Raw genomic sequence first — 27,891 nt, forward strand, 5'->3', positions numbered from 1 at the left:
AAACAGGAGAGAAACCTGGAGCCCTGCAGTGGAGAAGACACAGTGAAAGCAGCTCTTATGGGTTCTAATAAGTTTGTCAACACTGGCACACCAATGAAGACTATTTTATGTGGCAAGTTTGGATTCAAACAAGGGGAGACAAGAACGACTGAAGAGGTTTTTCATTATCTGTTTTAGACATAAGAAATTATACTTCAGGGTTGAGAATATACCCAACTATCATTTAATAGTGGTGTTTATAAAAATTGGACTAGTACTATAACTTAATGATTAGGTTATCACATATCCCACCTTCTATCCCATCTTACATTTAGAAAAGTGCTCTTTAAGGGGGAAAGAGAGCAAAACCAGGGATTGGCTATTGATAAGTGATCTTACCTAGCCATCCTTTACTCTCACTCTCCTTTGAGAGTTTGAGGATGAAGGAAAGGAAAAGTATTAGTTACCAGGGTTATTTCCTTCCCTGCAGCACAATGAGCTGTGAAAAGCATTGAAGTCAGAGTAAGAAAGCTAGGGAATGTCCCCTGAGCCCCAAGGGAGGAAACAAGAAACAAGAGTGGGTTTTCCCAGCTCACAAACAGTGTCTAAGCTGTGTGGCAGGGGTGTGTGCATCTCAAGGGGTGTGTGCATCTTAAAGGCTGTGTCAGTCTGGGTTCTCCAAGCAGCAGACATCAAGACGCATCAAGGACTAGACACACAGAGACTTACGGAGGGGAATGTCAGCGAAGGATAAAAGGGAAAGCCTGGAGAACGCCAGCAGGTCTGATGCCTGGGGAAGGAGAAAGGGAAGCACAGTTGCGAAGGAAGAAGAACCGCAGACTGCTACACAGTTCTAAGGAAATAGATCCATGGGCAGTCTTCTGGCAAAAGCTGACCAACAGAGGAGTCCCACATGGGCCAGGAATGGGCTGGCTCGAGGACCCTGGAATGCTCAGATACCAGCAGCAAGAGTGCAGAGTAAGTGTGCTCTCAGAAGAAAGGGTATAATGGATGCAAAAGGGTGGCAGCTGGGCTGTCAGTTGACTATGCAACCCCCAATAAGTTTTTTTGAAGAAGATTTGAATCGCAAGCTTCCTTCGCTGCCACAAGGCTAAACTTCCGTGGTATAATAGAAAATAAGTATTTAGTCTTTGTCCTTGGATCCGAGCACAGAGCTCCTAAACTTCCTGGAATTCCAAGTAATGAGAGTGTTGATATGCTAATGAGATGACTCCTGATGGGGAACTCTAGATAGCTTCAGGAGGGCAGCGGTTGGCCTGAAAAACCAACCACCTGATCAGAGAGTTGGAACTTTTAGGCCCACCCTGCCCCCATTTCGGGGTCATTGAATTCATTCAACAATGGCCAATGCTTTAATCAATTATGCCTAGGCAATGAAGCCTGAATAAAAATTAAACAATAAGGCTTGGGGAGCTTCCAGATTAGTGAACACATCAAGGTGCTGGAAGGGTGGCCCACCTTAGGAGTAGATATTGCCAGGCATCAAAGCCCACCCTCCCCTGCCCACACTGGGGCTTCCCTCAAGGACCTGTGAGAGGAAACACGGCCAGATTTCAAAGCTTTTTCATATAAATAAGCTCATACTGAGAGTGAACAAATAAAACTTAATAAGCACTTAATTTTGTCCTCCCCTTTTCTTAATTTTCCATCAGAAAATGGTTGTAATTTCTCTCCGAAAAAAAAAATTTTTCAAATCTTCTTAATGGCTTTTTGTTGTTGCTTTTACTGAGATGTTATTTGCCATGCAACCATTTTCCTTGGTTTCCCACTTCCATTAAAGGAGGGAAATGAGAATAAACAGTAGATATAAGTCACTAATGGAGATGTAAGAATTCAGAGTGGTCCAAAGAAGACCTTGATGTTAAACACCTGCATGAGAATGTACCTTATAACACTGCTTATTGCAACTGGTCCATGTGAGAAATAAACAAACAAACAAACAAACAAACAAACAAACAAATAAATAAATAAATAAAAAGAGGGTCCTGTGAAACATAACTGAACTCTCCCACATACTCTCTAATGGTCTATTGGCAACCCCTAGAAATCACTAAATAATATGCAGTCAGGTCTTCAGGTATTGAGGCCTCAATAACTCATTAGAAAACTGCCCTTTTCTGAGCAATGTAATCCAGCAAGATTCTAGGGCAATTTACAATCAAATAAGAAAAAAAGATACATGCAGTTGCTAACGTTTTAGAGAGATGAGCTTGCAATTAAATGATTATATCTAAGGAGATGCTGTTTAATAGGGAAAAAGTCAGGTAGACAGTTTTTATCATCACCCTGAAATTATATGTCCATGACCTCTGTTACATTAATGCTACAGCTTATAGACATGTAGGTTACTTGAAATTAATGAGCTTTGCATTGTGGCAAGATACCTGCTATTCTGAGGGGGAGAAAAATGCAGCAATCTCTTACTGATGTCACCCAGATAATCCACCCCAACGAAGGGTAAACTGAATAATATTAAAAGCCTGGTGCTTATGAATTCTTCCAAAAGTTGAGGGATGAAAAGAAAACGTGTTTATTGGCCATAAGGTTATATATTGTTCCTTAGCAACCATTGTCTTTTACGTGGCCTAGAAGCTGATGAAAAAGGGAAACTAAAAATGAAACCATTTGGACAGTTCCAATTCACAGAGGCAGCTCTTCAAAAGCAAGAATGTGTTCACAAACCACACTGCTGAGTTACAGAAGCTCATCATTCCACTGGGCAGAAAGAGAGCACCGCTGACAATTTGCATAATAAATGTTTCCAGGAAACCAACGGTAGCCCCTGAGCCACAGATCAAGAGTAAATAGTCCCTATGGGGTCCTGTGTAGAGCCCTTCCCAACATCAGGAAACTTCCTCACTTCCTCACTCCGTCTCACTCCTCTGGTCCTAAGAGGCTCTTTTATCTGGAGTTTTGTTGGGATGCAGGCTTGCTCCTGGAGGCCGCATTGGGACCTCCCATATCAGATTCCCACTGCCCCCTTACTTTGCCGCTGATGCGGAGATACCATTTAAGGCACCAATTTTTTGAAAGGGGAAGGGAAAAAAATTTCATACTCCTCAGAGTATGAGTTCTGGAGACACCTGGGAAATGAATAAGAGGCCCAGGCCGTTTCTCCACACCCACGTCTTCCCATCCTGTGGCCCAGAATCAGGAGAACAGTGGTTCTGAAAGGTATGGGGCCCCTAATGGAAAGGAACGCAGACTGGCACCTCAGGTTACAAGTGTGCTTTTGTTCAGACAAAGGAGCCTTCGTTCTCTCAAATGCCCTGTTATTGGGCCCCTGTGGTTTCGAACTGTAATGGTCAAGAAGCTGCCTATGAGTATGTTTGGGGGCCGCCCCCCCAACCGCCGAGGGGTGGTAAATACTTACAATCTCGGGCCCGCGCGCTCCGGGCTCTCCAGCGAAGGGCGCTCGGGGTCCGCCTCAACACCCTGCCTGGGGCTTTGCAGCGGGTCCTGCTCGGGGCGCTGCCCAGTGGGGTCCTGGGTCGGCTGGGAGGCGGAGGAGGCGCCGAGCCTGGAGCCCACCACCTTACTGCGGGTGTACATGGTTCAGAGCCCGTGGGACCTGGTCGCCGCCGCTGCGGGAGGGATGGGGGTTGGAACACTTAGCGAGCCTGCGACTCCCAAGAGCCGGGGCAGAGGTTTTAACAGCTGAGTTTCGATTTCTGACCTCCAGCTGCAGAAGGCTCCCGCCCCAGGGACTTCCCCATTCGTGCTCCACGCAGGCGCCCCCGGACCAAATCACAGGTTCAGCCCAGATCGCCCCGGCTGAGTTCAGGGGCTTGGCCTCTACAGGTGTGTGGGTTTAAAGTCTCACAACCAGCCTTAGAAGAAGATCAGCCATGACATCTTGTCAGCGAGTAGCCGCAAGGTGTCTGGGATCCTGAAAGATATTGCAGAGGCTGTTTAACAGGTAACCCTAATTTGAGGTGACTGCAGGACATTTGAGACTGTGAACAATATACTCGTATTACCCTTCAGATGCCAGCGATTAGGCCAGTAATTAAAATCACGTAAACAAAAATTTGCCTTTATCAGTGATGACTGGTCACTGTCCTGCAAGTACTTCCAAGTGAAAGGAAATGGAAAGTGAAATCAAAAGCAGAAAAAACAAAACTGGAGACGCAGGCTGAGGGGTAGGCATCCTTGCTGAGCAACTGATCAGACAGACATTCGAGAAAGAGTGATTCAATACCGGCTCTGTGCAAGGCACACAGCTATGGTGTGCGCATTTTTTTAAAATATGGATTTGCAAGATTCTGCATCTGTACGCTTAGGGGTATTATTCCATAGTTCCCAGATGGTTCTGATGTGTGCTGGGTTGATCACCACGGCCATAATGCTGGCTATCCAAAACTGAGAAAAGGCTCTTCCCTTACATAAGCTGTATTCTAGAACAGGCGCTAGGTAAACAGGCGCTAATGCCACCGTGGGATGAGTGAGATAGCAGGTGGGTGTGTAAAGCCAGTGGAGGCTCAGGAAAACTAGGAATTAGCCCTCTGAGTAACTCAAGGGAAGGGAACATTTGAGAATGAGCCACGAAAGTCATAGGAGTTCACCAGGAAGGGGACACAATGGCAGAGGCTTGTGGCTTAAAATGACAAGGTCCAGGCGGGGCAGTACAGCTGGAGCACCGCAACCCCAGGCCAGCGAGCCACTTAGGAGCTGGAGGGTCTTGCTATAGTATGGTGCTTAGAACAGAAATACAGGTTTGAGAATTGATGAAAGAGTGAAATTAAAGGGCGGGCAGGTGTGTGGAATAGAACAAGAGGGAAGGTAGGAATAAGGAACGTGGTAGAAGTCAGGGTTTCGATGGCACCCTAAGGCATTAGACCTCTAGCAAGGAGGCCAGAGGTTCTCAAACTTCAGTGAGCAGCAGAACCACCTGGAGGGTGGGTTAAAAACAAACTTCTGGGCCCTATAACCCTTAAGGTTTTGATTCATGGGTTTGGAATGAGGCCCATGGATTTGCATTTTTAACAGGTTTCCAGGAGATGCTGCTGGTCCCAGGACCACCTCTGAAGATCTCTGCTATAGGTATGTGGAAGGCACTCAAGGTTTTTCAATCGGGCATTTATGTGATAAGATCTTCTTGAGAAAGCTAACTCTGCTGGCCAATGTAAAAGGGAGGTTGAAAAATAAAGAGATTGAAATCTGGGAGATAAACTAAGAGCCCAGTTATTACAATCTAGGTAGGAAATACAGGTCTGAGCTAAGGCAATAGCCTGGGAAATAAAAATCAGTGGGAGAATCAAGCCATTCCAAGTGAAACACTAACATGGTTAGATAACAAACTAGATACAAGGGAAACTGAGCACAGAGGCCCCGAGAGAAGGGGAGACAGTTTGTACAGTACTTTGAAACCTAGCTTTGCCACATCCTAGCCACATGATCAAGGCCATGTCTCTTAATTTCTCAGAAGCCCAGTTTCCACGTCTGCGCAGTGTGCAATGAAGTTACAATACTTACTTTGTGGGGTGTTGTGAAGAATAAAGACATAATCCACATCAGTGGTTCTCAAGTGGAGTTGATTTTTGCCTCCAGCAGACATTTGGCAATGCCTGAAGGCATTTTCTACTGTGAAACCTAAAAGTGGGTGAGGGTCAGGCTACTGGCATCTAGTGGGTAGAGATCAGGGATGCTGCTAAACACCCACAACGCACATAAAGAATCATCCTGCCCCAAGCATCGGTAATGCTGAACTTGAAAAACCCCGATTTACATAACATGGCTTGCTTAGAGCCCCAGTAATTTAATGGTGCTGTTTTTATGGTATTTACTGTTTTAGCTTTGTGAATGGTGAGGTGGCAGAACCTTTAACCATGAACTGGGAAGGAAGGACACGTTTGGGAGGAAGGTGAAAGAGTTTGAGAACTGTTGGGTTAGAGTTGCCTGCAGGGTGAGAAATGCAGAGTGGATCTCGGTGGTCTTTCTGGAGGCCATCTTCTTCAAAATCTTTCCTGCTGGGAAAATACCACTGTAAGTTTTGTTTCAGAGGAGAAAGCAATTGCTTTGGTGATTGGATTAAATTCAAAGTTTGAGTATGGGAAAACCCAAATTAGGGGAAAACCAGTTCTATTAAAGGAGCTAGTAATAGTAATACTGACTATACAGTTAGTTGACCATATTTATTTTACAGCACAACCATGTAATACACCAAGTGTTTCAACCAGGAGATAGAAATAGAGAATAACAGGCAAAATCTAAATTGCTTATTCTGCCCATTTCTCATTTTGCTACATTCTCAAAGTGTTAAAAAAATAATGTGATTGGGCCGGCTGAGTGGCGCGATGGTTAAGAACTCGCTTGGGATGCCAGAGGGCCCCGGTTCGGATCCCACATATGAGGGCCAGTGACACTGCCCTCTACAGCTAAGATGCTGAACAACAGCTCAACCTGGAGCTGGGCTGCCGTGAGTCGCTGGCGACGGCGTAGGCTGCAGTCCCTGTGGCAGTGGGTTGCCATGGGCTACCGTGTGTAGCCAGCAGCCAGCGTGAGCGGCCAGCAGCCGCAGTGAGCGGCCGTCCAGAAGCCGGCGACTGATCTGCCTCGCCAGGGAAGAGCGCAATGATGGTGCCAACTTGGGCCAGTGAAGCAGTGTCCTCCACAACCAGATTGAAGAACAAAACGACAGCAACTTGTCTGTTCCCCTTCCCCTAATTCCCCAGTACTGTTCCCATCCCCCCAATTACCCAATAAAAATCTTTAAAATAATAATAATAATAATGTGATTTATTATTGCAATAGACATCTATCAGCACCTTTAGGTGACTGGAGAGTGTTATCTTCTTGCATTATCGCCCTTCTCTCATTTCCGGTGTGTGCACTGGTGTGAGACTATCCCAGGGTAGTTCTGGGATGTGTGTCTCTACAGCGATGACTGGTGGGGAGAAGAAAATTCTGGATCCCTATCCCAGTTTCAACCACAGTGCTTGAGTCCTTATCTCTTTTATACACTGGACTGCTGCCTGATTTTGTTTGAAGCAAGAGTTCTATAGCTTTAAACGTTTGAAGAACTGCTGTACTAGACTATTATCTATGTTTTATAAGGGAAACGGGCGACACCTTAATCTAGTGAGATTGTTAAATTGCCTGAACTTTGTTTGGCCAACTAGATATTTGTTTAGAAAACGATGTCCTTTTAAAATATAACTGCCTCCAAGAGATAATCGTTTATGCATTCTTTTAGGTAAAGGAGTTGAATCTGAGCAAAAACCTTTTGGTTAGGGAAGAGGGAGGCGGAGTGAAAAGAAGAGGAGGATTCAAAAAGATGTGCAAAGGAAAATGTGGGAAAAGAAGACACTGATGGAAAACGGCAATTCAAGACTGCAGTGAACAATTTTAGCTAGCCCAGTGAGCGAAGATACAATTTAAATAAAAAAGCCTATTTGGTCTAATGCTAACCTATCCAAGTGTGTTTTTATCTTCCAAGGAAGTAAATGGGAATATATATCTGTGTTATAAATTAGTTGCCTTAGATTATTCTTTCGTTAGCATGAATAAATATGTGTGGGTGACATACATAGACTGGGCGTTTGCTTATCACAAAGTGTCTCAATGAAAATAGCATTTGAGAATTCTAAAAAGTCATGTTTCCTTAAATTTGATTCTGCAGTGGAAAATTAGATTAATGCAATCGATTTAGGACAACAGGTTTTTAAAGCTTCCCCCGCCCCCAACAAGGTTGCTACGTAAAAATCACCTAATAATTGACATCTGATTGTGTGTGTCTGTGTGTGTGTGTGTGTGTGTGTAATTGTATCTTCACAATTTCATGTTCTTTAGAAATTTGTCAAATTTGTGCCATAAAATTATGAAATGCTACAATCATAAGTCACCTTAAGTCCATGAAAGAAATATTTACTCTTCCCAAAAGTGGCCTGAGGTGACCTCTAAAAATGGTTCTCTATTCTCTTGACCCAGAGGACCCCACAAAATCATGTAAATTGAGAGGTTTGAATCTACAGTTTCATTTTAAGAACACTCTTGAAACTGCCCAGGACATCAAAGGTATGCATATCCGAAAAGCCACCAAGTATCTAAAGGATGTTACATTACAAAAACAATGTGTGCTTTTCTGTCATTACAGTGGTGGAGTTTGGAGGTGTGCCCAGGCTAAACAGTGGGGTTGGACGCAGGGTTGGTGGCCCAAAAAGAGTGCAGAACTTTTACTGCACATGCTTAAAAATGCAGAGTAATGCTGAACTTAAGGGTTTAGATGTAGACTCTCTGGTTATAGAGCACATCCAAGTGAATAAAGCTCCTAAGATGCTGTGCAGAACTTACAGAGCTCACGGGCGGATCAACCCCTACATGAGCTCTCCTGCCACATTGAGATGATCCTAACTGAAAAGGAACAAATTGTTCCTAAACCAGAAGAGGAGGTTGCACAGAAGAAAAAGATCTCCCAGAAGAAACTGAAGAAACAAAAACTTATGGCCCAGGAGTAAATTCAACATCAAACAAATGCTAATAAAATAAAATAAAAAAGAAATAATTAATAAATAACAAGCATATACTACTCACTCTGTCCGACCCCGGAGCCCGAGTGGGGAGTAGACAGAAAGCTGTCATCCTAGATCTATGTTTAAGTTTATCTAACCACTTCACTTCAGACATGAAAAAACAAACTTAAAGAAGTCAGGTGACTTGCCAGCATTGTATAGCAAGTTAGTGGCAAAACCAGAAGTTGAATTTAGGTCTCTGAGTCTAAGTCTAGCTTTTTGCACATTTTGGAAGATGATTGTGGCAAAGTATGTCTTTTGACACAATTCAGGATTTGGAATGTTTTTCATTTATTTTAAGTTTCCTATGGGCAGCTGTGTATTATTTTCCAAAGCAGTTATGTTGACATTTCTAAACTTATCGGAACCAACATGAATAAAAAGCTTAACACACCAACATTGCTCTATAGGACTTGTCAAATTTTCATGAATAGCAAACACACTCATTTTGGTTAGAATTCCTTTTTCTTTAACAGCGTTTAAATAGTGAGCTTTAGGGTGTAGCACAAAGAATTCTACTTAAGAATGGAAAGATGTGCCTTAGTTACCTCCATTTTTCTGATGACAATATGTCCTATCACTTGGGGACATGAGGAATGTAGAAATGTGCCTTCAGTGATAGCCCTATCGTCTGGAAGGTGACTGAATTTCTTTGTTCGTAAATTCATGTCTGAGGACTAGATAGTTGCTTCTGTGTCTGGCTTTAGCACTGTGGAGTAGCTGTCACAAAACCTCTGCAGGCTGCAGGGGTGAAAGGGATTCCCCTTAACTTTAAAAAAACTTCCTAAAACAGTCAGGTTCCCCTGACCAGTTTCTTTAGCTGTGAAAAATGAATCAAACAGAAACTCTCACAATGCTGCCCATTTTTTTTTACCCAGCCACGGTGACTTTTCCAAAAATGCCCCCTCTTAGGGAACTCCTAACTGTTCTGATGTTTTAACTCTAAGCCAAATCTTTTGTGAGCATTCTCAGTTCTGTCCAATGTCGCCAGGTAGGTAAGAGAATGTGTGGTGCAGGGAAAAGACCGGAAGACCTGACCTTGACACCTAGAAGAGCCATTTAAGAGTTTTGTGACTTCAGGCAACCAATGAAACTCTCTGAGCTTTGGTTGCTTCATTTATAAGATGGAAATATTAATCATAATAACAGCTCCTGTCCAATCCGCCTTGAGGGGTGTGTGAGGGCCAAATGAGATAACACGTGAAAGTGATTCACAAATTGCAGCTAGATGCCATATAAATGGGAGTTATTTTTTTTGAGCTGTCAATGCAAGAGCTTTATATATATTTTCTAATAATACTTAAATTTGTCCTCAAAGAGTTAACTTCGGTCCCAGCAGCTCTTGGCTTTCAGTTGCTAAAACATTACAGAGCTATATCCTTAGTGTATTTTATCTTGAAATCCCTTTCAGAATAGAAATAAAGTAGTATATATAGTTTCACCTACCAACACATAAATACCTTCCCCAGTGAAGCTGGGATTCTGTTGGCATAACTGGAAGGCACAGGGCGCTCCATAGACATTTTGTGACACTATTCCACCCCTAGTATCTTCTGGAAGCAAACAAGAGTTTCATTTCTATGGATAAAATCTAGGGTTCTATTTGACTTGACTTGGGGAAGGAGTCATATTAGAAATTCCCGTGGCCTTTTAATGCTTCCTCGCATGTGATTTGGGGTTGGAATTCCCCACAGACACACCACACAGGTTAGAGTTCAAGACTCTTGTGAGAGGCAACTGAGAGGCTTTGGATGAATTACTGAACATTTCAGGGGCTCAGTCTTCAACGGAGAAGTGGGAGTAAGAGTCGTATGCCCTACTGAGTAGTGTTTTTGTATTCATTAAGTACAAAGTGCTAATGCCGTATATCCAACATAGTACACTCAATGAATGGAATGATCATTATTATTTAAACTCAGAAAAATAAATCTAACTGGGCAAAACACCTGAACAAGCACTTTACACATAGAAAGATATCCAAACGGCTAAAAAAGCATATGAAAAGGAGCTCCACTTCATTTGTCATGAAGGAAATGCAAATGAAAATTACAATGAGATACCTCTACACCCTCAACAGAATCGATAAAATGAAAGAGAAAAAAACCTATTGTGACAAGGACATGAAACAACTGAAATTCTCGTGTTCTGCTGGTAGGCTTGTAAAGTAATAAAACCTTGGAAAACATTGGCAGAATCTTCTAAAGCTGAACATTTTCATATAATGACAATCCACCGTATCCACCAACTCATGAGCAATGACGTTCACATGAGCATTAATTCATAGGAGTGTAAAACTAGAAACCCACTGGGAAAACAAATGAAGCAATCAAACACATCGTGTTATAAGTAGTAATAGGTGGATTAGTTTTGGGGCTCCATCAACAATCTGTGCTTCAAACCAGATGAGTAATTCTGGCCGGAACGCTAGACTGGTGTTTTAGGAATTTTAAACAAGAAGGTTACCCCTATTGTCTCTTCTTCTTGAAAGCTACATGACCTTGAGTGAATTACTTGACCCCTCTGAACCTGTTTCCTTCCCTGTATCACCTGTCCTACCCATTTGCTTTTACATGATTTCAAGCCCAACTGTAATAATTTTATGTTAGACATTTTAAAGAGTTTTTATAGTTATTCCTTAACAAGTTACCCATGGCATACTCCATAATCTGGACCTACAAATAGTATTGTAGCCTGCATTAGAGAGATGGTGACATTTTTATAGGTAATGTAAATGTTCTCTACAGGAGGGTTTAGAGGTTAAAAAGAAAATTTGCATTTAGCATCTCATTATTTATCCTGACATAACCTGTGAAGAATGTTAGTTTCTCAATTTTAAAGGTAAAGCAAGCAACTCAGAATTATTGTCACACACACATCCCCCCCACCCCATGTATTTATAGACACATCACCTCCCCACCCTCCCCCCACACACACACACACAGGCATTTATGTACACAGTTATGGGGCGACTACTGTGTGTCACATATTGTTAGGCACTTATACCTGTTCATTAGTTCCCAAATCAGGCTTCAAATCTAATTCATATGACACTCGACTGCTCCCTCCAGTACCTAGCTCTGTTTGCTCACATTGGGCATTTTAAAGAAGATATTATTCAGCAAGGAAGGAAGGATGAAAAGATATCATCTTAGCCTATTCGGGCTGCTGTAACAAAACATCACAGGCTGGGTGGCTTAGAAACAGCGGAAATTTACTGCTCACTGTTCTGGAGGCTGAACATCTGACATGAGTGTACCAGCACGGTCGCCTGAGGGCCCATCTGGGGTCACGGACTTCCTGTGTCCTCCCATGGCTGACTGGACTAAGGAGCTCTGGGGAATCTCTTATAAGGGCACCAATTCCATTCACAAAGGTTCCGCCCTTATGACCTAAGCATGCCCCACAGGCCCCACCAATAACACTCTCATCACTGGGGTTAGAATGTCCAACGTATGAACTGGGGGGTGGGGGACACAAACATTCAGACCGTAGCAAATAGAGTGAAATCATGTAAGCTTCCCATAGGTATGTGGATGAAAGACATGTACACAGAGAGATGACACATTTTTCTTATGTGTCCATAGCAATACATTCTTGTATATCGCTTTTGGTTGCCCTTTTAGAAATATTTAGGGCCAGAAAATCCTATACATAAGATGCTGATGTTAATAGCAAGTGAACAAAGGGTTTGTGTTAATTTTCTAGAGCTGCCCTAAGGAAGTACCACAAACTGGGAGGCTTCAAACAACAGAAATTCATTTTCTCACGGTTCTGGCTAGAAGTTCAAAATCAAGGTGTCAGCAGAGGTGGTTCCTTCTGGAGTCTCCGAGGAAGAATCTGTTCCATGCTTGTGCAGCTTCTGGTGTTTGTTGGAAGTCCTTAGCATTTTCTGACTTATAGCTCCATTGCCCCAATCTCTTCCTCTGCTATCATGTGGCCTTCTTTGTGTGTTCACGTGTCTCCAAATTTCTCTCTCCTTCTAAGGACACTGGTCATGGTATTTGGGACCCACTCTAACCCAGTATGACCTCATCTTAACTTGACTACATCCGCAAAGGGTCCATTTCCAAACAACACCTCATTCACAGGTACAGGCTTAGGCCTTCAACAAATCACTTTGGGGGATACAGTTTGACCCAAACGATTTTTAAAACTTTTTTTTTGCTGAAACATTTGACTGTAAGTCATAGACAGATAGCCCACTTACTCCTGAATACTTCAGTGTGCATTTCCTTAAAATAGACACTCTTCCACGTGACCGTAGTACACATACAAATCAAGAAATTAACATCGATACATACTACCACCTAAGCCCACAGGTTCCATTCAAATTTTGCCAGTTGTCCCCCCCCAAATCCTTCATCACAAAACAAACTAAAAAACAAATGTTTTCACTTTTCCCCCTTTTTCTTCATGACCCAGGGCCATTTTAGTTGTTCTGTCTCTCATCTCATTCAAGCGGGAACTTTTCCCACTGTTCCCTTGTCTTTAAGGAAGGACGTTGGCGTTTTTCAAAGAAGAGGTCAGTACTTTTTCAGTGTCATTTGCAAAAGTTTGTCGGACATTTCCGGAAGATTTGACGAAAACCCTGCATTTTGGCAAGAATACCACAGCAGCGATGTTGTGCTTTTCTCTGTGCATCATTCTGGGAAACATATGATGGCAGTTTGTCCTGTTATCCGCAATGCTGACTCTTATCACTTGGTACTTGCTGGGTTTCTCCACTGAATGGTTAATGAATAATTAATAAGCAACTGACATACAATTTGTGGGGAGATAGTTCGAGGCTATGTAAATATCCTATTCCTCATCAAACTTTTACCCACTGGTTTTAGCATCCATTGATGTTCTTTGCCTGAATCATTTATGATTGCAAAGGAGTAATTTCTAACTCCATCATTCCTTCGACATTTATTAGCTGACATTCTGCTTTAAGGGAGAGCTTTCCCTTGTCCCTTCTGTATTTATTTATACAAATAAGACTCATGGATATTTGTTTTATTCAGTGGGTTATAATCCACGACTGTCATTATTGATTTTGATGGTCACACTTGGCCAGTGAGAGTGCCTGTATTCTTTTGATATGTCCCCATCATTCTTTGAGCACTTGCTTACCTTCTGGTTCAACAAGATGTTCCAGACATTTCTTGTACTTTCCCTGCTTCAGCCATGGGATTATCCACTTCTCCAAGGAGACCAGTTTCATTTCAGTGGGGACTGGCATTTAGAAACCAGCATTTGGGTGCATGGAATGCTCATTTTTACTGGGGTATCATTGCTTGTAGGCTTTCTGAAGGCATACCTCATATATTTATCTCTATTTCTATCTCTATTCATATAGCTATCGATGGGTCCATAGATAGTATGGTAGACAGAATTCTTAGCTTCCCTAAGGTTCTTGGTTCTCATTAGTCAATCAAGCATTAATGTAGGTACTGCTCTGAAGGGATTTTGCAGGTATGATTAAAGTTCTAAATCATTTGGTCTCAAAATAAAATTGTCCAGGTATGTCTGACCCATTCATGTGAGTCCTTTAAAAGCAGAGTTTTCTCTAGCTTTTAGGAAGCAGAAGTGACGTGGGAGCCATGAAACACACAGGTTCGACATGCTGTCCTGGCTTGAAGATGTAAGGGCAGGATGCCGAAGAATGCAGGAGGCCTCCAGCAGCTAAGGACAGCCCTGGCTGACAGCCGGAGAGAACCCAGGGACCTCAGCTCTACAATTGCAAAGAACTAAATTCTGCAATGTGAATGAAGCTGAGTTTTTCCTTGGAGCCTCCAGATAAAGGCCCAGCCTGACCAACACCTTGATTTGGGTCTTGTGAGACCCTGAACATAGAATCCAGATGAGCGCCCCTGGGTTTTCTGACCTACAGAAATATGAGCTCATATATGGGTGTTTTTTTACGCCAATAAGTTTGTGGTCATTTGTTTCGGCAGCCATAGAAAACTTATACGGATAGACATTGATATAAAAATACAACAATGAGTTTACACTAGTTCTGATTGAATAGCACAGGGTTTTTCTAATCTTCCTTTTAAAATATCTGTACCTTCAAAAACTAATAACCTAATCCTGTCTTTAGGATAATGACTTATTTGCTCAATCCCATTATACGTAACCAATCTATTCACCATGGGGGTCATCTCTCCTCAGCCTTAGTCCCACAGTACACATTGTTTTCACTGGCTGAGCTCCCATCTGCCCTGACCCCATCACACACTAAACCCAGACCTCATCACCCATGGTGGCCGTGCTAGCCAAGTTACCCCTGGTCTATGCCTCACGCCTTGACTCCAGGGATGTATGTTTAAGTACATTTTTGTTTTAAGATTTTTATTGGTGAATTGGGGGATGGGAACAGTGCTGGGGAATTGGGGGAAGGGGATGCTATCCTTTTGTTCTTCAGTCTAGTTGTGGAGGACCTTGCTTCACTGGCCCAAGTTGGCACCACCATTGCGCTCTTCCTGGGCGAGGCAGATCAGTTGCTGGCTTCTGGACTGCTGCTCACCGCGGCTGCTGGCCACTCACGCTGACTGCTGGCTACACAAGGTAGCCCATGGCAACCCACTGCAGCAGGGGCTGCAGCCTATGCCGTCGCTGGCAACTCACGGCAGCCCAACTCCAGGTTGAGCTGTTGTTCAGCATCTTAGCTGTAGAGGGCAGTGTCACTGGCCTTCATATGTGGGATCCGAACCGGGGCCCTCTAACATCCCAAGCCAGCTCTTAACCAATGTGCCTCTCGGCCAGCCCTAAGTACATTTTTTAAAGCATCATTTTAGAGACTAGTTCTTCTCTCTTAAAAAATGGCAGGCATATACCGCTCCCTACTGTAACGTTTTTGCTACCATCGACATGGACAAGCCATTTACTGAGTACCGCCGTACTCACCGTTATTAGATGCCCTGAAGAATGCCGGATGAGGACTGTGATGCCTGCTTTCACGCCACCATTTTATGATGTAGCAAGTATGCATTAGCAAAACAAATTCCAAACCCAAAGAAACGTTTGAAGAATTTATTTGAGCCAAGGCTGACAGTCAAACCCAGAAGCAAAATCTCAAAGGACTGAGAAAACGCTCTGGGGAGTAACAGTTTTGCAGTCCATTTTCTACATTGGAATCGAAGGAGAAGATGTAGGAAGGTACAGGAAGTCCACTGGTGGTAGATTAAGGAGACGGGAGAAAGTAAAGTGGGTGAATCTGCTGGACTGGATAAAGAGCAAAATGGAGACATACATATTTCTTTTATATTGGTGGGTGCAGGATAGTTAACATGTAACATACATAGTTTACAAAAGTGAGGAATAGTGGGGTCATCTCACCCTGGTACTGGGGTGTTTATCTCTGGAGGTCTGGAAAAGAGATTATTCTGACATTTTAAGTATGTTATCCTGGATGTACGAACACAATGGACAGGGTTTGCTCAAGGTGAAAGATTAATCTACCATATAGTGTAGACCTAGGACGTGACTTCCCCTTATGATGTGTTCAGTCGGGAATTTTTATGATCAAAACATCCTGTGTGGTTATTTTCAGTTACTGAGCTTGTCAGGCCTGCCAGGTAGCCACTGAGCTTGTCAAGTCTGTTAGGTAGCACCATTTTCATTCACAATTCCCCAGTTTGGTCATAAATCAATCTGAAAAATGCATTGATGGTCAACGTTTTCATTGGATACTGTGGTCCTGTGGCACTAGGAAGACTCATTCCTAGGGAATCACAGTGTCTGCATTGTCCTGTTGAAAGGATGGACCACTGGGGATGGGGCAAGACTGTAACCATGGGACGTGAATTAAAGCTAAATTTTCCCCAAAGGGAAAAAGGAGGTAAAAGGGACACAGTCAGGTGCTATGGCCTTCACCATGAAAAACATTCTAGATCTTTTCTTACCTGTGAGCTATCATGTTCCAAGTTTTATTGTTTACTGTATCCTTTATCTCTATGCATCTACTATAACATTTACATAAGGTAGCATCACAATGGTCCAGTAACAAATTAAAAACATAATGTGATTGATATTAGTTAGGTAAGGATAAGCTTGAGGGGAGTAAACCAGGGGAAAAGGCCAAATATATTTCTTATTATACTACAATTAGGAAGATATCGTCCACACATTTTTCCTCCTTTGGGAACAGAGAGAGAAAAGGAAAGGGCTGGATTTGGGAAAATGTAAAACATAAATTTTAATTATAATAGGCAGGTAATATACAGGACTTGTTTTGCTATATAATGAAAAAGACCTTTCTTAACTATAAATTTGGCTGAAAGACAAGGACAAAATAATTACATATTCACCTCAGTCTTTCAATAAAGGCAGAAAGCACTTTCCATTTCAAATTTGTTTTGTTTTGTACCACATGTGGGTTAATTAGATAAAACCATGTCATGTGCCAGATTCAATCAGCCTGAAAATAATCAGAAGACTGGGTTTGGCATTGTTTATGCTGTTTTGGCGCAGATGGACAAAAGCACAAAATGTAAATTGGCCCCAGAAAACAACACGTGTGTCCCAGCGCCAGCTTTTCTTTCATGGGATTATCTCTAGCTGGCCCCAGAGTGGCACATGGTCCTCTGGATGACTATTAGACAAATCTCCGTAATGTAGATACCCATTTTCCATGACAACCCCATGAATGGCACTTATTTACTGCCTTTGACACAGACCAAAGCCAGCTTGCCAGCTACTGGCAGTGGGGTAGCTGCAACTGAAAACACATGTTGAAGTAAAAACGGGAACATTTTTTTGGCTTATCCCCTAGTGACTGCCTTTAAGTTTCTTTCTTTTGTTTACTAAATCTCCTGTAAGTTGAGGAGTCAAGTCCTGCCTGAAACCGCTCCTCAGCTGTATTTCCTTGTTGTAGGTAGTTTAGTAAAATATTAAGAGGAAGAAGGCAGAGCATTTCACTGTCTTCCCAGTTTAAGATCCAAGGGATGAACATTTTAGCAAATGTCCCAGTAATCACGGAGTGAGAAACACTCATTTTCAAAACCTAATCATCTGATCAATGATAAAATCCAAATTAGCTAGTTTTCCCTTCTCTTTCTTCTACAAACTCTCTGATATCTATACATAAATAGAATTACATATTGCTGTCCTTATATTTTTGTAACAGGAATGTAGCCTAGAATAGCCTAGAATAGTCTAGAGCAGCGGTTCTCAACCTGTGGGTCGCGACGCCTTTGGGAGTTGAATGACCCTTTCACAGGGGTCGCCTAAGACCATCGGAAAACACATATTTTTTATGGTCTTAGGAACCGAGACACCGCTTCTCTATCCGTCTCCATGCTTCAAGACAAAATTTCATTTATTTGTAATTAGAAATGAATATTTCACAATATATAATTATATATTGTTTTTGTGATTAATCACTATGCTTTAATTATGTTCAATTTGTAACAATGAAAATACATCCTGCATATCAGATATTTACATTACGATTCATAACAGTAGCAAAATTACAGTTATAGAGTAGCAACGAAAATAATTTTATGGTTGGGGGTCACCACAACATGAGGAACTGTATTAAGTGGTCGTGGCATTAGGAAGGTTGAGACCCATTGGTCTAGAGTGACGGATGGGTGACAATCACTATCGCCCTAGCATGGGTGAAACTCCTTTTGCTCAGGTCATCAGTGACCACCTGCTTGCCAATTCAGTGGGCACATTTTATCCTTATCTTGCTTTATCTGTAAGTATCTGCATTTCTCACAATTTCATCCTTCTTGAAATTTCCTTGACCTTCATGACCCTACTCTCTCCTGACTTCCATCTCTTCTCTATCTCTCTAAAATGCTTTGTTTGCAAATACAGAAAGCCCAATTAAAACCTGGCTTAAATATAGGGTGACAGTTACTTCAACAAATCAATGGCATGAAAAAAAAATGTGTGGAGAGGGATGTTTCTGATTAAATGAAACTAATGTAACAAACATCAACTGCTATGTGTGGACTTTATTTAGATCCTGACATGAACAAACCAGCTATTTTTGTGTTTTTGTAACCATCAGGGAAATTTGGATAAGGACTGGATATTAGATGACACACAAATTAATTTTTGTGTGTTAAAAAGAAAAGCCATAGACCCAAAATGGGGTCAGTTGTGCTAAAAGTCCATGATACCAAACCTAGATTTAATACTTAACCTAATAGCAGTTTTAGCCTTTCCTAGGAATAGAATTTTAAACCAATCAGTCTGGAATTTCTTGATCCACAATAAAGAGGTAATCTGCTGGGGAAGATCCCTCACCCCCCAACCCCCGTCACCAACGGCCCCCACCCTTGCATTCCCCTAAGGGAAGGTGTCCTTGCTGGAAATAATCCACTCTTTAATTTCTTAATCCCACTCCCTTTCTGCCTAATAAAATCTTCCATTTGATACAACCCATCAGAGTGCCCTTCTTCCTAGATGGGGTGCTGCCTGATTCGTGAATTGCTTAATAAAGCCAATTAGATCTTCAAATTTACCTGGTTGAATTTTGTTTTATAATAGATGTCACAGCGGTGTGATATGTTACAAAATGTCCATATTTAGCATGAACACATACTGAAATATTCAGGTGGAGTGACATGATACCTTGATTTCCTTTAAAATACTTCATTCAAAAAAGGAAAATAGAAGAAACATGGCAGGATCTTGACAGCTGTTAAATCTGGGTTTATGGTTTGTGAGGGTTCATTACACTATTCTGTCTTCTTTTTGAATGCTTAAACCTTTAAATACAAAATTACACATAAATTAAAACAAGGGGAATTTTTACTTCATAATTTCTTTTGAATCTCTTTGTGGCTTTCAATGGTGTTTGCTTCATCTAAGGTCATTTCTTCTAAAGGTTGGGTACCATATGCCCCTGTTTGCCAGGACAGCCCCAGTTACATCGATTGTCCTAACATAATTATTTATAGCACTATCTTTCATACGTGACCTGATATGGGATGATAAATTAAACAGTCACTTTAGCTCATGGCTGTCACATCATTGCCAACCTCAGTCAGGGCTTCACACTTCTGTGTTTGTGTCCAGTTGAAGAGAGTTAAATCTGTTTTCCCAGAAGCACCCGGCAAACTTTTCCCACAACCCCAATGTTCCCGAAGGGCTGTGTTCCCATCCGTAAAACAAACACCATGGCTAGAATTATGGGATACATTGGTTGGCCTATGTCAATCAGCGTCTGACAGGAGGGGACAGAGTCAATCCTTGGATCCTTGTAGGGTGAGGACAAGAGGATTAAACGTAGGGAGGAAACCAATAAAAGTCACTATAGTCCTTCTTGCCATGTCCCTGCCACAGCCCTAGTTTAGGCCTCCACATCTCTTACTCATAGAATTGCAATAACTTTCTTACTGACCTTTCTCCTTTTGTTTTGGCCCATCAACCCCATATCGTTACCAGAATGACCTTCCTAGCATGTAGCTGTCATCATGTCACTACCACATTTGATATGTTCTGATGTTTACCTGTATCTATAAGATGTATTCTAAAAGCCTTTGCTTATTAAGTAAAGCTGTTCAATATCTGGCCTTTGGTTATCTCCCTACCCTTATCCATCTTCCATCTTCATTGTCTTCTTTATACTTTAAGCTTTCGCAAAACGGAATGACTTGTGGCAGACTTGGTTCCCCCAAGCCTTCCTCATTCTGACCAAGCAAGCAAGTTTGTATTCACCCTTCTGTGGTCAGTTTGAGTACGCTTTTCTCTGGCTCCCTCCTCGGCCTTTCCGGGATCTTTCTCCTTTGTGCCCACTGAACCTGGTCATACAGTAGAGCTCTCTTTTCTGACGAGACCAGGATAGTGGTTGGTAGATTAATTGAAAAATCAATTAAATCTGGGATCATAACAATAATGATACATGCTTTAAACATTATTTTTTTAAAAAAGCATCACTTATAAACCACTATTTCTCACTCTACTTTTCATTATACTCCTAAGGACCTTTGTTAGAATTTTTTTCTGATGACACCCTCTCCCCCGCCCCTGTGAAACTTTAATACCACAATAGCCATACACTATAGTCTTGTGCTGTATGTATATCTGAAGGTCTAGGCCTTTTATTTGTGTGTGAGTCCTCTGATTCAGTTCTGCCTCTGATTCCTTCCACGTTGATAATCTGTCTTCTAAGATGCCTAATTTGAGTTTGTTTAAAATGAAAGGGGAACAAGACATTTTAAAAGCAAACCGAGTGTATTGAGTACACTCAATTGTTATGATTCTCTTCCCAGGCCCACCACTGGACAGCTTTTTAAAAACTTGCTTTTATAAAGTTTTTCCAAAACATTTAATTTCATTTTCATAAAAACTCCTCTTCGCCCCCACCCCATGATTATACTTTATCACTATGTAAAGTCTAATCAAATTTTATCATTTTAAAGATAAGACAACCACACAACTGTTGGAAGGGGGCAGCAAGATGAAAATATACAAGGAAACAAAGAGGTGAAAGAGGTAATATACAGAAAAGAGTAGCTAACACTTTTATAGAACTTACTAGGTATCCAGCACTGTTCTAAGAGCTCCACAAAAGTCAATTCATTTCATATTATCCCCAACTTTACTGATGAGGAAACTGAGGCACAGGGAGGTCGATTTTATTTTTTACCAAAAGTCTTTTTAAACAACAAATGTTTAAAACATTTTTTTCCTGAGATGTTTTAGGATGTCTCTACTAATGTTTGTTTTGCTTTAACAAACTCTATTGAACATAATGCAATCTGCCTTTGATGTGGTATAACTAAAAAAAAAAAAAAAATAGGCCAGTGAAAATTTAATGTGGCCTCCCTTTTGAGTTTCTCAAAAAGCATTTATTTTCTTTCTCACAGAAGCCCGGGAAGTGAGTTTGGCTAAGACAGAGTGATCCTGTGAGGAGCCAGAGGACTTAATTCCTTTTATTTCCATCCTTTCTTTGCTGGTGAGGGTGATCCTGGCAAAAAAACAAAGGCTGAGAACTGAGTAGCCTTTGGGGGAGATTTTTTTCTTGGACCCATCAGCTCCAAGTCCAGTAGTTGTTTCTCAATCTAGTTGTGGAGGGCGCAGCTCAGTGGCCCATGTGGGGATCGAACCGGCAACCTTGGTGTGATGAGCACTGCTCTCTAACCACCTGAGCTAACTGGCCACCCCCAGGTTTTTCTTTAAAACCAACTACTGCTGTAGGAGTAGATGCCTGAAGCAGCCAGCAAACTGCTCTCAATAGGTTGGGATCTGAGCAGAGGAGCAACCCTGCTGAGCCCATCTCCCCTCCACCTAGCTCTTCTCTCCCTCGCCCCGTTCTCCTTGCTCCGCTTTGCCTGACTTCCGCTCTGGAAGCTTCCCTTTTTCTGGAGCAAGGGCAGCAGCTGCAGCTGAGCTGCGTCTTGCTCTAACTGCTCCAGGCTTGTAGCCTGTGACTTCGAGGGCCCCGCTGCTAGTGTACACCATAACCCTCCCATAGACCATGAGCTCCAAAGAATCAGAGATCTTGTTTGTTGACTTGACACTGCGGGCCCCATGCCTAGAACAGTGCCTGATACCTAAGCGATGCTCAATAAATACTTATTGAATAAATGAATGAATGGATACATGAAAGTTCTGTAGGCCCCAATCAAATTCATTGGCTTAGTTCACCAGTGCCTTTCAGAGCTGTACATCAGTCTGATGAAAATTAATCTCTGTAATAAGACCATGTCTTAGAAGAATCTTTTTAAAAATAATTTTTTATTTTTCAATCATGGCTGACATACAATATTATATTAGTTTTAGGCGTACAACATAGTGATTCGACATTTATATAACTTACGAAGTGATCCCCCTGATAAGTCTAGTACCCATACCTGACACCACACGTAGTTATTACAATGTTATTGGCTACATTCCCTACACTGTAATTTACATCCCCATGGCTGTTTCATAACCGGCAGTTTGCACATCCAGGTCCCTCTCTCTGAAGGGTCTTGATGTGTGGTTTTTACCCAGTTCTACACGCCACCTTTTAAATTTTTTTTGCATTTGTTTCCAGCTGACATTTCCAGCTTGGTCCTCTTCCACCTAAACAAGTCTTACACCTTATTTAATGACCATCTCAATGGCTAAGCCTCCAGCAAACCTTCTCTGATGACCGCAGTTAAAAGAGGCCATTCCTTCCTATAAACACCAATAGCACTGTGGGAGTGACTTGCTTCATAAGTGCATTGCACAATTGCACAAATTACTTCCATATTCTTTTTTTTCTTTCTTTTATTTTACCCTTAAAATCCCCTGAGTCAGAATGTTGTACAAATGTTACTCTCCTTTCACAGATAAGGGGAAATTGGGAGAGGGTAATGGGCGTGCTTGGGGACACAAGCCTAGAAAAAAAAAGAAAAAAGAATGTACACTAGGACCTTCATGTCTTCCATCCTCCTAGTCCAGTGCCCTTTTATACTGCTACACAATGCATGTGCTTACATTCTGGCACATATTGTTATCACTCTGTGTCAGTTTTATTTTCCCCACTAGACTGGAAATTCTTCTAGGCCCTAACTTTGTGGGCTTGCTAATAATAGTAACTAAATGAATAAGTTAGAAGACCTTCAAACTTGAAATTCAAAAATAGGAAAAAAAAAAAAGATTTCTCTTCCCGTAAGCTGGTTTTGCAATGAGTATAAAGGGCAAAAGAGCTGCCAAGTTGGTACAGGAGTTGGAAAACACTATACAGGCTTCATGTGTTGGTTCATTTTTGCTCAAAAAAGGCTTGACTTAAAAATTAATAATAAGGCGGGTCTTTCTATATACAAGTCAGCACAAAACTATTAGTAGGGAGTGAGATTCAATTATTTGCTTACAAGTTTCTTCTTTGCAATTTCATGTTAAATAATAGCCATTCATATGGGGAAGGGTACGCAGATCGCCTCTAATATTGCTCTCATGGATGGGAGGACGGCGGCATTCAAAGCCTGAGCAGTAGCTGCGGGTAGGAAGCAAGGCCAGCTGGTGTGTGTCAGGAGCCTTCGGGCCCTGCATTTGGGCTCTCTGGGCCTCCCCTGGCCAGCCAGCTGATGAGCCCAACGTCAGACCTTGGCCTTGAACCCAAGCCCCCGGGGCTTCTTGGGGAGAGGGCCGGGCTCCAACACGCACTACCCCGGGAGGCTCAGTGTTGGCTTTGCACCCGCGAATCTAACACCAACACGCAAGCCTGCACGTCCCAGGGGCCTCAGCCCCCAGTGTGACTCTTGGCTTTCACGGAACAAGCGGCCCGAGCCTGGGTGGCAGCGACAGCTCCAGGGCCCCGCCCTCCACCTGCAGCGCGGACGCCCCAGCCGCGAAGCAGCCGCCCGCACTGGTTTGTCCCTGCGGCCGTCTCGTAGGCGGCGCCGCGGCGCCCAGCAGCTCCTCCGGCCGCGTCGCCATGGCTGCCCGAGGCGGCGTCTCCCCCGCCGGTGACGGCCTGCGCTACGCGGAGTACTCGCCGCCCTCCGCCCCAGGGCCGGGCGCGGAGGCCCACCAGGGACTGGTGAGTGCTGCGGCCGCCCCTCCGGCTCCCCTCGCGGCCGCGCCGCCCCTCCCCGGCTCCCCGCCCTCCCCGGAGCGAGGTCAGGCCGAGGAGAGGGGGCTCCACCGAGAAAACGAAAGTCAGAAACGAAGGTGGAAGCGTGAGCGGCAGTGAGCTCGGAGACCACAAGAGCAAGAAGTGCGTTAGGCGCGAGTGGTAGCTGCAGAGTCCTGGGCCGGGGAAACAGCCCCGCGGGGCTCGGCCAGCGGCTTGTCCCGGCGGAAATGGGGATCTGGGAGAAGGAACCGCCCAAATGGTCACGTTTTCTGCAGCCGTATTAAAAAAGTAAAAAGAGATAGGCGGATTTCATTGTAACTTTTTATTTAGACCAGTATATGCACTATAATAGCTCAACGTGTAAGCATAAAAGCTGGTGGTTTTTATGTTGATCACACGTTGAAAGATGCACACATATATATGTGTATCCCCGTCTTTGAAATCCGGTGTGTGTTTCACGCTAACAGGAGACCTCAGTTGGGACTGGCCGCGTTTGGATTAGCCACCCGTGGCTTGTGGCTACCTTGTTGATCAGTGCAGTTGCCAGCGATCAATGGGGGCTAGAACATAGGAAGCATCTGATACCCCACGTGGAAGACCTCGTGTATTCTGAGGGCAGTAGTGCCATTTTGATGAGTTTTACGCAAAAGAGTGATAGGTAAGGCCATTGTAAAGGTCTCTCAGCTTATGTGTAAGAAGAGGGTATTCGATGGAGAAAGCCTGGAAACGTGGCCATTGTGTCCCTTGCCACACCACACTGCATGCTGCTTCAGCCCACGGTGACATAGCTTGCCAGCTTAATATCCAGTAGAGTCTTAAAATTTTGAGGGAGGCAGACAGTTCTTTGTTGTACAGAGTTGTTGCATACATATTAAGGACTTCTGGGATCAATAGTTCCTTCATCCACCAAATACCTCTCCTCTGACCCCAATTATTGTGACAACCAAAAGTCCACAGATTTTCAAAATGGCCCTAAAGGCCTGTTGACTTCTGTTGGGAATCATTGGTCCAGGTAATGAGCAGTGATGAGGTAGAAGATAACAGAGTTGATAATAACTTTGGGGAATTTGAAAGTACTGAAAGTGATGGGAAGCTGACAAACGTTAAGTGTTAGGGACGAATAAATGACCTGGGTGTAGGACATATTCGGTAGTTTTACTGAAAATAATAGAAATACAATTTCAAGGAATTGAAGAAAAAATTTTTTCATACCATTTTTTTTAAAGGGTACAATGTAAAGTTTTTGAAATATGTATCTGCAGTCATAGATTTTAGGGAACTCTTTTTCTCATGTAAGCTTCTCTTCAGGAACTAAGAATTAATGTTTATTAGCCTGTTCAGGAGATTAAAAAGATAAAAATGTAGGCAGAAATACTAACGTATCTTGAATGAAATAGTATCTTGCAATTAATTATTTAATAATTGGTCAGGGTAAAATGTTTTAGCGAAGCTAATTCTCATAGAAAAGTAGGAAAGAAACTTTAAGGTTAAGAATTTATTCATTACTGAGAAAAACAGACCCCTTCTGCTATTGGGTTGTCGGAAAAGTCATGACGCATGTTTGCAACACATGGCACTAGTTCATTTTTGGAAGTACTAGAGTCATTCGTATCTATGTTATAGCTATGTCATTGACAGCTGACAGTTCTAGCTTCATTCTAAAAAAAATTGAGCAAGTTGGTTGAGTTTTGGAGATTTTACAACAAGTTGAAGATGAAAGACCAAATTGAGCATTTTTGCCATATTTTACTGTTTTACTTCCGTAAAGGGAAGAACATGCGTCAAGCTTATGAAAAGTTGCATACAGTTTACGGTGACAATGCTCTACAAGAACATCACTGCCAACGATGGTTCACGAAATTCTGTGCTTGTGATTTTGATCTCAATGATGCTCCTCGGTCAGGGCGGCCCACCGAGGTTGATGACGACAAAATAAAGGCATTGATCGAGTCAAACCCACGTTACATGACAGAAGAGATTGCAGAAACAGTGAACATCCATCACTCAGTGTTCACGACCACCTGAAGAAGCTGGGATACATAAGCAAGCTCGATATTTGGGTTCTGCATGAACTCAAAGAAGTTCATTTGACGGCGCATATAAACATCTGCGATATGCTCATTAAACCTGAGGAAAGCAATCCTTTTTTGAAGCGACTGCTAACTGATGATAAGAAATGGATTGTTTATAACAATGTGGTGTGCAAACCAACGTGATGATTCTTCTCAAACGACATCGAAAGCAGACATTCATCAGAGGAAGGTTATGCTGTCAGTGTGATGGGATTTTAAAGGTGGTGTGTTTTTCGAGCTCCTACCAAGGAACCAAACAATCAATTCGAATGTGTACTGTCGGCAGTTGGACAGTTTGAACGAATCCATCATCCAGTAACGTTCAGAGCTTGTTAATTGTAAAGGAGTTGTGTTCCATTGCGACAACGCGAGACCACACACAAGTTTGATCACCCGTCAAAAATGATTAGAGCTTGGGTGGGATGTGTTGCCACACCCACCATACTTGCCTGACCTTGCGCCGTCAGACTTCCACTTGTTTCACTCTCTTTAAAACTCCTTGCGTGGTATAACATTCAATTCAGATGAGGCTGTGAATCAGCACCTTGTTCAGTTTTTCGCAAATAAAGACAGGTCCTTCTATGAACGAGGAATTATGAAGCTCACTAAAGATGGCAAAAGGTTATTGAACAAAACAGGCAATATATCATTGATTGATCTTTGTTCTTTATATAAATAACTGACCTTTGAAAAACATAGACAAAATACGTCATGACTTTCCTGAGGACCCAATGTGTTTCAATTCCAGTTTGATTGAAAGCATGTTTTAACATACTGGAAAGCTTCCCTTTGAAGAAATCACATGGATTATGTATTGTATATCCACATTTTTAACTTTGAGTTTTTCCTTGCTGTTCTTTATATCATACCAGCAGGATAAAATGTAAACTGCATGGGCAGGAACTTTGTTTGCTGTCTGTGTATTTCCAGCAATTATAATGATGCCTGATATGTGGTAAGCATTACAAAAAGAAATTGTTCAATGAATAAATGTTATGCTGGAATGGAAGGAATGAGAAGAACTATTCTTTCAGTGAGTAGAGTAAATACGAATCTCTAATTGTCTATCAATGAGTCCCACAAAATTCAGCTTACCTAAAATACCAGGGGTGCCAAGAAAATGTATACACATGACTTGTATTCATCTTTTGTTATCGGTATATATTGAGTATTACAATTTTAAAGCGTGTATACATTTTTTTGGCGCCCTCTGTGTATACCTCATTATATCCTGTCCGCAAACATGCTGATTCCCCACTTTCCCCTATCTTGAATAATGCCATCATCAACTCCTCTTCCTCCGGTTCCTTCCCCATTCAGTCGTCAGTCACTTATCCCGGCCGCTGCCATTCCTTTCTCCTTCCTTCCCACTGTTCTGTAGTCGTTATCACCTCTCCTTGGCCTACTTCGTAGCCTCTACACACAAGTCTCCTTGCCGCTGGTCCTTTACAAAGCCTTTGTAAACTCCACACTGCCATCAGTTATTTTTCTATAATACAGACCTAATGATGGTCTCATCCCTTTTTATAAATTTACCATGGTCCAAACTTGCCTCAGGGCAGTATACAGGACTCTATGAACTGACCCCCAAATGGCTTACCCAGCCCCGTTTTCCATCCTCCACCCAGCGGTTCTCAACCTTCCTAATGCCACGACCCCTTAATACAGTTCCTCATGTGGTGGTGACCCCCCAACCATAAAATTATTTTCGTTGCTACTCCATAACTGTAATTTTGCTACTGTTATGAATCGTAATGTAAATATATTTTTGTTTTCCGATGGTCTTAGGCGACCCCTGTGAAAGGGTCGTTCGACC

At 42.5% G+C, this 27,891-nt stretch overlaps 2 protein-coding genes and 1 long non-coding RNA gene across 3 annotated transcripts in view; 2 read left to right on the forward strand and 1 right to left on the reverse strand.

Moving 5' to 3' along the window:
* The window catches only part of EPSTI1 (epithelial stromal interaction 1), a 77,687-nt gene extending 74,032 nt beyond the window's left edge, over positions 1 to 3,655 (reverse strand). Inside the window, exon 1 of the mRNA XM_019650295.1 lies at positions 3,374 to 3,655. Within this exon, the coding sequence (XP_019505840.1) occupies positions 3,374 to 3,552 (179 nt within the window). The 5' untranslated portion in view covers positions 3,553 to 3,655. The remainder of the gene's footprint in view (positions 1 to 3,373) is intronic.
* Positions 3,656 to 3,715: 60 nt separating this feature from the next.
* On the forward strand, positions 3,716 to 7,364 carry LOC109386790 (uncharacterized). The gene is made up of 3 exons (XR_002124846.1): positions 3,716 to 3,919; positions 4,990 to 5,043; positions 7,196 to 7,364. It is a non-coding gene; the product is annotated as an uncharacterized LOC109386790 (long non-coding RNA).
* A 16,340-nt stretch (positions 7,365 to 23,704) lies between these two features.
* DNAJC15 (DnaJ heat shock protein family (Hsp40) member C15) overlaps positions 23,705 to 27,891 on the forward strand; it is a 70,653-nt gene continuing 66,466 nt past the window's right edge. Inside the window, exon 1 of the mRNA XM_019650345.1 lies at positions 23,705 to 23,967. Coding sequence (XP_019505890.1) covers positions 23,863 to 23,967 — 105 coding nt within the window. The 5' untranslated portion in view covers positions 23,705 to 23,862. The remainder of the gene's footprint in view (positions 23,968 to 27,891) is intronic.

Source organism: Hipposideros armiger, unplaced genomic scaffold (assembly GCF_001890085.2).
Source record: "Hipposideros armiger isolate ML-2016 unplaced genomic scaffold, ASM189008v1 scaffold_139, whole genome shotgun sequence".
Classification (NCBI taxonomy): Eukaryota; Metazoa; Chordata; class Mammalia; order Chiroptera; family Hipposideridae; genus Hipposideros; species Hipposideros armiger.